The 10,712-nt window shown below is 30.5% G+C and overlaps 1 protein-coding gene across 1 annotated transcript; it reads left to right on the forward strand.

Moving 5' to 3' along the window:
• The first annotated feature begins 6,071 nt into the window (after positions 1 to 6,071).
• On the forward strand, positions 6,072 to 10,467 carry LOC143916436 (uncharacterized). Its single transcript, XM_077437542.1, has 4 exons — positions 6,072 to 6,432; positions 6,956 to 7,134; positions 8,221 to 8,387; positions 8,491 to 10,467. The coding sequence occupies exons 1-4, from the start codon at positions 6,252 to 6,254 to the stop codon at positions 8,684 to 8,686; spliced, it is 723 nt and encodes a 240-aa protein (XP_077293668.1). The 5' UTR covers positions 6,072 to 6,251; the 3' UTR covers positions 8,687 to 10,467.
• Positions 10,468 to 10,712: the final 245 nt, after the last annotated feature.

Genomic DNA, 10,712 nt, shown 5'->3' on the forward strand with positions numbered 1-10,712 from the left:
AACCGAAAGATAAAGCAATATTCCATTGTTACGTTTGGACAGGTACTTCGTAAATATATTTTTTCATATTTTCGCGAGCGTGTCAACGGTCGCGTTCGAATGTACGTACATATGTGGCTTTCTACCTATATACAGTATCCATTTCCGAAGAGTACTGAAACCCACCCATCCAGGGATCATATTGCAATATCTCACCGTATATATCAATGTCTTATTTCGTCTCGGCCGAACGGAATCGTTGCATTGTAGCGTTTGCTTTGTAAATCTCGCGTGGAAATCTGCCGAATTGACCGATTCCCTCAACGCTTCCCGAATTTTCCGAATGTGGGTCACGTCCTTAAATAATATCCTTAGTCGTATATCGACGTGTAGTATATTTGCAATACAAGTTTCTTTCTTCGCCGTATATATCCCGAATCGGGGGAGAGAAAAAAAAATATATACATATGTGACGAGCATAAAGTTGAGGCCGACTCAGCGGAACGTATATTTAACAAACTATTTTCGAACGACGTACAAATATACTGAAGGGCTGTAACGATCGACAAATCTAATCAAATTGACAAATAATTCACACTTGTGTATATATTTTTGTAATGAAAAATATTTTTTTTATGAAATTGTTATTAAAAAGTATACATTTGAACGTGATTGTAAATTTGGATGGATATTGGATGGATATCAAGATTTTATTTACCTATATATGTATGTAGCTAAGTGACTATTTAATTTTATATTTAACAAAATCCATTATGTTTAATATACATATATCTATTTGATATGAAAATATTCTACATTGGAACATATGTTTATATATATTTGTTCATTCACAAATGAAATGTAGAGTGCTTTATAAGCCTTAGCTTTTATTTAGTATGCTGTATTATTTTTCAGAAACTTTTTTTGATATCATGAAAATATCATAAGATTTCAAACGAAATTGTGAACATATGTACATATATAACTAATTTTTGGTAAATTTGAGCACAGTATACTTAGTCTGTCAAGTACAGATGTGTTTTTGAAAAGAGACGAGCCGTCCAAATAAAATTAAAAAATAAACACACAAGAAATCTTTTTTATAGTCTAAAGTTTTATACGATTTTTACAAGTCTAAATCGATAGATGTATCAATGGATTAATTCATTAACTAATTAAGAGCTAATTTCGTGTTCTTCAACTTCTCGAAAATCAGCGATTTATGTAATAAAAAATGCGGCAATGTTTGTTATTGGCTAGGAAAGCGTGTTGGGGTTTACCTGTTAGGCCTTCCTGGTATATATCTATGTAAAAATAAATAAATAAATATGAATACAAATGTTTAAAATTTAAAACCATCCCTTCCACACAAAAATTCTTCAAAGCAAGGAGCACATACCAGTAGTACCGTTAGAGTCCTTGTTTTATTTTTAAATGCTTTTTATTATTACTAAATTATTTTCACAATACATCTTATATTTATTTATATATAGCTACTGATCGACTGATCATTTTCTATTTTACAGTTTTAATTTAATTTTGTTAGTACTCATAGAATTATATTATTCTAATGTTAATGTACAGTATAATAGGAAAAAGAGCCCAAAAACCTATTGACAATTCTTATAAATGCTCATAATATATCTAATACATAATGTTAATTAAAGACCCTCTAAAGTCAATGATCTAAAGCAGATTGGTTTAGGTAATCTGTGCTTATACCTTAAGGGTATAGACATTTTGTTTTAATTACTGAGACTCTTCACAAGTGTGTTAGTATGGTTATTAGTAATTCTGTCATAGAATCTACTGATTAGTTTGTTAGTAATGTCTGTAACTAACGGAATGTTATTTATGGTATGCAGTTTTTTTAAGTTAGTTTATATGGGTGTGTTATAAATTATTTTTAGGGATTTATTTTATATTATTTGGAGCTATTCCATACAACCGTTAGAGTCAAAGTTTTTTTGTAGTACCAGTAGTGGCAAATGTCGGTATTTTTTGAATCCCTATACGCTGAAGTTTTTACAATGACACGGCATTTGATATTTACTGATCCACTTGGGTATATTCTAATTCAAATTTGTACTATATCTATTACGTCATTGAAAGAATACGACATATTAATTTTCATTGTTACTTTCATCACGTACTTTCATTCGAATACGACCGGACGCTCGGTAAGGAGAGTGAATTTTCCAGCGCGGCGGCCGACCGGAGCATGATATCGAGTGACAATTTTCAATTTTCATCAATGTCCGACATGCGACGTGAAAATTGATATTTTTTACGATATTGCACGTGTCGTGCCAATTTCGGAACGGACCGTTTTATTGAATCAACCTGTACTTTTGCGCGCAAGAGTAATTCGTTATGGCGCAATACGTCTCACTCGTGCACGTTAATAAAATCGCAAACACACGTATATGTAATACGCACACAATTGCTATATTGTATGTCATGGTATAATAACATATGATGTTTCACCTTGTGAGGTTTTTATTAAATGAAACGGGATGTGTAATTTTTCACGTCAATGTTTAATATATATTTTGCAGGTGACTTAACTAACGCTTTCGGTAAGTGAATCTTTAATTAAATAGTTACAAACTCTTTATTAAATATAATATACATATATGATTTCTGGAATTTGTTATTTCATTATACGTAATTTGAGCTTTTAGTTTCATAACCAGCAGCTTGGACTTTGTAGTAGTTGGCATATAATGCTTTAGAGCGGAGTGATCACAGTTCGATTCCCACAAGTAGCTGTTGGCCAGACCTTAGTTTGTGACTCCAGGTCGATCGCTTCCTTTCAGGGTTTGCCAATTTTTCTGATTTTCATTGAAACGGTCCTTGTTAACTAGCATTTCCTTTCTAATCTCTCTTACAAATCTATAATAAAATTTATTCTATAATAAAAATGCTGCAAAAATTTCTTCATATATGTAATTGAGGATGATGTTTTTTATGAATTCGCATTGTATAAAAAAGCTTGTATTATTATATTGTATCTGTATTAGTAAACTCGTCGCTTTGGATCAATATGCAAAGGCGAATGTACATGTTTGATTGAAATAAAATAGCATCGAAATATTATGAAGATCATATGTCAAATAAGTAACTATTTGACATATTGGTATTTAAGCTAATTAATTATTTTATGTTTGTTTAAATCAATTTTGGGATAATGAATTGTCCAAAATATTATTTTATTAGGCACATATGTATGTACATTGCGGAGTCCAATGCGGTTTCAGAAAAGGTTCGACCAAAAACCTACGAAATTTTGGCTGATTTTCAAGGCTTGTACGGCTAGGGGAGTAAATCATAAGAAAATTAAATCTAAAACTTATAAATATGGAATTTTAGTTAAATACAATGAACAGTTTCGTAGAAAACCTTGAAAAGGCTTGAATCTTGTGAGAAAAACTACTACTTACACAATATAGTTTCGTTTTATTACATTTTATTGTTTAGAATTGGAATAAAAACGTAATCACAAAACTTTTATTGTTATTACGTACATATAGATAAAATAAAAAGAGGAACCCATTAACTTGTCTTTCTTATAAGTGAATTGACAATGTGACTAATTCTGATGGATGTTTTAATGTAGATCATAAAAACAGTCATACACTATTTAAAACCAGTTCAAACGTGAATATAAATCGACAGTCAATATAAAATATGAATAAAATTTTTCATGAAAGCAATACTTCATATATTAATACTTCGTATACAGATAGAATATACATATACATAAACGCTTGTATACTTTGTTTTTCTACAATTCAAACCGCCGCTTAGCCTCGAATAAAAACGGCTTTTCGAGTAAGTGGACTTTTCATTGATTTCCACAAAAGCTCACGCCAAAATAGCTAGCTTAAAATGGAGAATTAATTAAATTAAAATCACCCACCCACAAGCTTCCAAACCACTTTTACTGTGCCGTTAATGCGACGTTTTCGATATTTTACATTCACGTGTTTGCCCACCGGATTAAAAGCAGCCCCCTTGCTTAAAATTCTTTGCGGGATCGTTCGGTTGAAAATCCACCCCCAACTCCCCGCCCCCCCCATATATGCATGCTCGTATTATACGAATATAATACAACGTGTACGTTTAACTCGTACAAAGTACACACTAAGGCGCTTTAACCGTACTTTTTCAAGTTCCGAGTTAATTATTTAGTACGTATGCAGATGCCAGAGCTGCCCCATTGTTGCTGGCCGACGAACAAAACTAGTTTATAAAACCAGAAACTGGGTTTCATGAAAGTTTATTTTTATTTTAGAAAAAAAATAAAAATATAAAGAAGAACAGTGTGCGGTTGTGAAGCGTAGTTTGCATTTGCGTATTTCCGTTCGAAACTGTATGTATGTAAAACCGCATTAGGCGAGTCGGCGAATGCAAATTTTTTGCAAACGAAGAGACTTTGTACGGAATTTGTGTTATTTATTTCGGAGTAATTCTTGTATTGGTTGTTCGTTTTTTGACGACGATAATAATAAGGATGAAATTGGAAGCGCATTCTGCAACCGGCAAGATGCTGCGACTGCAACGTGCGCATTCTAATCAATATTTGGCTTACAATATTATCGTTGCGATGTACATAAACGGTGTCGTAAATATTTAAATATATTTCGAGGATATTTATACATTAATGCAAATTTTAATCCATGAAAAATGTCATTAGCATGTCAGAACAATCTCTTATATTTTTTTCTTTTATTAGAATACGAACAAAATTCATATAATATTTATGGATTAAAAAAAAATTCTATCTATGGTCATGATATTTAAAATCTAAATACAAATTTAAATACATACATATATGTATTTTATAATATATTTTTTCTGTATTATTTTTTATTTAAATATTTTGAGTAGCATTTGAATGTTTTTTCAATAAAATTTAATGTGTTTTTTATATATTTTATAGGTATGTATGTTTATCCAAAATAGTTATTTATGTATTATCTGCCCAGTGTCATATTGGGGTAGCCTTTAAACTAAATGTGGTATATGTAATATGTTAAAATAAAATATATTAACCAGCAGCGTCGTCTAGTGGTGAGTATTGAATTATTTTGTGCTTGATATCACGGGTTCGATTCCCATTTAGAGTCTCGTTGTTGGTCTTGGTATGTCGAGGTCAATCGCTTCTTATCAGAGTTTGCCAATTTTTCTGATTTTTATTGGAACGGTTCCTGTAAAATTGGCCTTTCCATCCCAATTTTCTGTTGCGTACCTCGAGTTATGTTATATCTCAGGTTTCGCCAGATTTCTCACCATAGATGTCTCTGTAGTTGTTTATCGAATGTAAAAATTCGTATTGTTACATTAAAAATGTTATTAATCGTATTTATACGATGTTTGTAATATCTGACCATAGATGTCAGGTATTGTGTATGTATGTAATTATTATGTATTTAGATGTCTCCTTAATTATCAGTTTTCAATGTCTTGTAATAAATTAGCCATAGTGACGACCTGTAGCTAATCTGTAATGTCACTTTGATGAAATTGTAAAAAATAATAATATACATAGATACAATAATCGTATATTTTACAATATACAATATGTATATCCACAGTTGTCAATTTAGAATCACCAAATAAGATATACTATCACTTTGTTATTTTACATATGTATAAATAGTCGGAATCTTGAATTGAATAGCTTTCATACAATATCTCCCCGGGAATGCCGGGCAAGCCTGTGTGTGTTCAATCTGAACTGCGATGGTTTTTGAATTATAATTTATAAATCTTACGGTTTCTTCAATTATAAAATTGACAGCTTTTGAAAGTTGTCGAAGCCCTTTGGATAAGCCGGCCAATTTTATGTAAAGTTGCAATGTTTAAAATTTGTAAATAAATTAACAATTGGTTTAATACAATTTTATAATAAAAATACAGACCATTATGCATTTGAAAATAGTCTTTACATTTATAATATCAATGTATGCATGTGTAGAATTACATTGTCGATTTACATAATGACGAACATAGATATGTAGGATTATCAGATTATGTTATTAATAGGTTTGTAATACATTGAGTGTTGCCATCGAATGATATAATCCAAGCAGAACACAGTATTGGCAATATATGTATGTGTTGTGTGTAAAAATAATCCGTTATCAATTATTCTTATCTTGTCATTGAAGTTTTCGTTGATAAGCGATTGCGTTGCTTATAGAAGCGAATTGAAAACAGTTTTGCCATCTTGATTTGAGCGCTTAGACTTATATTTTTGTTAAAAAATGGTGGGAAGACCGGCTTCTGTAGAGTTTCCACAAGTTTGGAGACGGTTTGAGAGGACTTTACCTGATGGAACTGTGAAAAAATTTAAAATTCAAGACGTCACTGAGGATATGTACGACGATGTTATGTTTTTTATGGAGGAAAATTTTCTGAAAGAAGAACCTTTCACTTTGGCTGCAGGTAAGCTGCTTTTATTATTTGATGTAATTAAAACATTTTGATGTTTTTATGGCGTTCAAGATCAATATTACATATTACATATAGATATGTACATATACATATATGTATGTAATACAACATTTAACCAGAAGGCGATTTTTTTTTGAGCTGTAAAATTTTGGGTGTTTTATAACTTTGAGAACAAACGTTAAGGTCACGTTTATCATTTTATCCATTAACAGAATTTGTTTTCTTTTGTAAAAAAAATCATCCTTGAATAACTCTGTGAGGTTAAAAAATATATAAAACAGTATTATTATGTAAGGGTTAAATTTTTTCTGACATTTTTTTTATTCAGAAACATAATGTAGATTTTTGACAAACATTTTAAAAGCGTTACCTTTTAGAGTAATAAAAAAAATCGTGTTTTCTATGACATGAGCAGACGAATCTAAAAACGCATATAAAAAATTTACAGTAAAAATTATGATAGAAATATTTATTGTTTTATTCCAAAAATTACTTGATTTCATTATTATTTTAGGTATAATCGAAAACCAAAAAGCACTCGAACAAATGCACAATTTTTGGAGAAACGAAGTACTTCCTTTAAGGCTAAGCATTGTTTGTTTTGAAGACTACGATGGGTTTAGAACTTTTATGAAACCGGAAATTGTGGCTTTCAATTTCCTTATACACTCAGTCAAAGGTCAAAAGAAAGACGTAAGATATTATAGAATTCAATTACAATTTTTATACTTGACTACTGAATTACGTGCTCTTATCACAACGAACTCAGTTGAAAAGTTATATTATATACGTTCCTATCGCGATATTGATATACAGATAACAGGTGACTAAGCGATAAGCATGTGAGTTTTTATTTAAGTAAAAACTTGTTTTTTGACTTTGGAATTTTTTATTGTATCAAAAATCTGATTTATAGTGGTTCTATCTATATATGTATGTGGAATAAAAAAATATTCATAGAAGTCTTTGTTAACTGGCAATCACCAAATTCAACAAAATGCAATAATTGTTCATTTTTGTTCAGTGTTTTTTCATTCAACTTAATAAAAAACTTTCGCTTTAGAAATATGCCATAATATCCCATCCAAGTTATAACACAACTATTCAATGATTGCATAATTTCCAGAAACATTTTTTGCACATTTGGTCTGAACATTCTCATTAGGATTATCCAGTTTGGGTTAATTTGAATATTATTAAGTACATACATATGTATATACAAATATGATATCCAAAAACACTTCAAGTTACCTTCTAGCACTTTCATCAGGAAAAAATGTCAAAAATTTTGACTTTTGGATGGTTGACTGGAATCGAAGCCATGACATGACAGTCATAAAGATGCTATTATAATTCGTAAATATTCAATAGGGCACATTTTTCTCCCCATGATATAAATATGTCTTCTGAATTTAGTTGATTGTAAATTTCAAAAAATTATCTGCTTTAAATGTACCCTAATAATAAAACTTTAAGATACAATAAAGATGGTTGCAAACCACGTGGCCGCATGCTCATTTCACTGCATGCTCATTTTATAATTTTGTCTCGGCTTTTGCCATATTAAACTCACCAGAAAGATCTAACTCAATTTTAAGAATTGCCAATCATCAATGTACATCAAAATGTCATCTGCGCAACCCCATGAATATCTCGTCTTTCATACATGCTGAAATTCAAACAGTCAAAGTTCAACAAAATGAGCATGCAGCAGCGTGGTTTTCAACCATTTGTAGCAAACCCCATTTATTGTATTAATTTAATTATTTTATATCGTAGAAGAAGAATGCTGAACCTTCAGAGATCGGCAGAATATTGCAAGAGGTAGATTCGAGATTCAACATTTACAACTTGCACCAAGTCAAAGAATATTTAACAGCTGCCGGTTTGGCTGTCAATAAGGAGTACCGAGGGATGAATATTGGAGCTGAAATGTTGCACGCCAGGTGCCGTAAATCGTTCAAATTTTATATGATATACATATATAATATTTGTCGGGTGGGTATCAGTTGTGGAATTAATCATTATCGGAAAGTGTTGCGTTTTCAGGACCCCTTTGTGTAAGGCGATCGGTATCCGAGTGACGGAGACCATCTTCTCGGCTGTGGGATCTCAAGTTTTGGCCTCGAAAGCCGGATTTGAAACTTTGATCGAAATTAAATACGACGATCTGGCGGAAAAGCTCAAGCTCAAGTTTCCCGATTCGGCGAAAACGCTCAAAGTCATGACGAAAATTATCGACTGATATTAAAACTGATGCGACATCGATACTCGGATTTTAATGTATTGTAAATGTATGTTACAATTATTTGACAGATCGTTTATTACTGTATGAATAGATGTAATGTGCAAAAAATTTACGCATTTTTTTACCGCTCTTATACCTTCCGAGTACCATAAATTACACTGTTGTTATGAAATGAAATACATAGAGGTTTCTTTAACGAGTGATAGATTTACGATTCTGCTTGACACTTTTTATACAACGTTGAAAGTGGGTTTGTATATTTTTCAAGGGAAAAAACTATTATGCCTCACTTTGAGCGTATAATGTCATAACGACCTTCAAAAGGTATTAATCATATAAATTATTTTTTATTAACTATGATATTTTCAAAAGATAGTCTGGAAGTTTCTATATCTATGAAATCATGAAACAACCCATTGATGAAACTTTTATTACTAGGTTTTAAAAATTCACAGCTAGAGTTCCAGCAGATCGCAAAAAGCCCCTAGCCCCAGTCTTTTCTTTTTATCTAATTATTTTTTATTCTATTTCTATTCTTTCATTCCAATCTACTTAGACTAAGATTTTTCTATTAGGGATGTATTAACATTTCAAAAATTGTTGTCATCATAATTGGATTTTCTTACACAAATAATTTGAATATTTAAATATAATATATCAAAACAAATAATATTATCTATAACTGTACACATGTATAATCCATTAATTATTAAAAGTTTTCCGTATTATAAAATAATTCAATATATGTATGTACGTATGTACGTATTATATACGGGAATATAGTTGCGGAGAGAAAGAAAATCGAGTAATTTTTCGCAGAAAATACGGATGAAAAACTATTAAAATTGTAGCCCGGAAAGCCCAGTTTCCGAATGAGAAAATTTGCTTAAATAATTATCCCAAAGCGCACGTTTGTGTGTCATTTCCAGCGCGATACTTTTCCACTCCCCTTGGGCAGTTGATTTTCACGCGCGTGATGATATATTTATACCGTCCGGTTTTTTTCCGGATTTTTACCGTCCGGTTTTCCCGCTGAACCCGTTGCGTTCACATCGAAATTAAATATTAACGAATTTCGCGGCCGCTAAGCAATATTTACGCCCGAGGAGCGAAAAGGTCAAAAACAAACATTCCCTAAGCGTATAATATTTTCGCTGATTATTCGCAAAACGGTCGTGAAAACCTTGTCGAGAGTCGAATTAAAAACAGAAATACAACCAAGTTATGCTTTGACGATTATTCAGAATTCGCGCAACCGTAATTGTATGATATTATTTGAATTTCAGGCAATATTTCGACCCTGTAAATAAAGACAACGGAAATATTGTTTTTAAATTTCAATGAATGTTAGGATAATTTATAATACACATGTTATTAGATAATTCGTTTTATTTATTAATAATCATACAACCCATTTTAAAAGGTGATCTTGGATATATGAAATAAAACAACAAATTTTCACAATATTATTTATGTATATTTTGTGAGCAGGGGGGTTTCAAATATGTATTTTTGTAAAATCTACAAAGTGAAAGAATTAAAAACATGTACAAATTCAGGCATTACTACAATTGCTTTAAATAATATTTTTTATTCAAAGTAATGCGAATTATTTGTACATATTTTTGGACACCTTTATATGTAGAATGTTCACTAACGTGTATTTTTTTAATTTACTTTTTCTTTAATACATAAATCAATTAATTATCTATGAATATTTAACTTTTTCATGTATGTACAAAATTGTGTCTGTAGTATACATAATACACATTTTAAAGAGTTTTAAATTTGATTTTCAATATTGTAAAAAAATTAAATCACGATTGATGTGTTAAATTTGACATGTTTATATTGTATAGTATAATATAATAATATCATTTGCGAAAAAATAATAAGTAAACAGAAATATTGATACAGTCAGTATGTACATATTTACAATATATCATATTTCATATATGTATAATTTTTTTTTAATTTAAATTTAGTATATTATAATATAATATAATATGATGTAAATATAATT

This window comes from Arctopsyche grandis, chromosome 9 (genome assembly GCF_051622035.1).
Source record: "Arctopsyche grandis isolate Sample6627 chromosome 9, ASM5162203v2, whole genome shotgun sequence".
In the NCBI taxonomy this organism is placed as follows: Eukaryota; Metazoa; Arthropoda; class Insecta; order Trichoptera; family Hydropsychidae; genus Arctopsyche; species Arctopsyche grandis.

What these genes read in the sequence shown, in the direction of transcription:
- LOC143916436 (XM_077437542.1), top strand. Translation starts at nt 6,252, where the DNA reads ATGGTGGGAAGACCGGCTTCTGTAGAGTTTCCACAAGTTTGGAGACGG. An exon ending in TCAAAGGTCAAAAGAAAGAC is followed by an intron (nt 7,135 to 8,220) that starts GTAAGATATTAT and finishes TTTATATCGTAG; the next exon opens with AAGAAGAATGCTGAACCTTC. An exon ending in GCTGAAATGTTGCACGCCAG is followed by an intron (nt 8,388 to 8,490) that starts GTGCCGTAAATC and finishes TTGCGTTTTCAG; the next exon opens with GACCCCTTTGTGTAAGGCGA.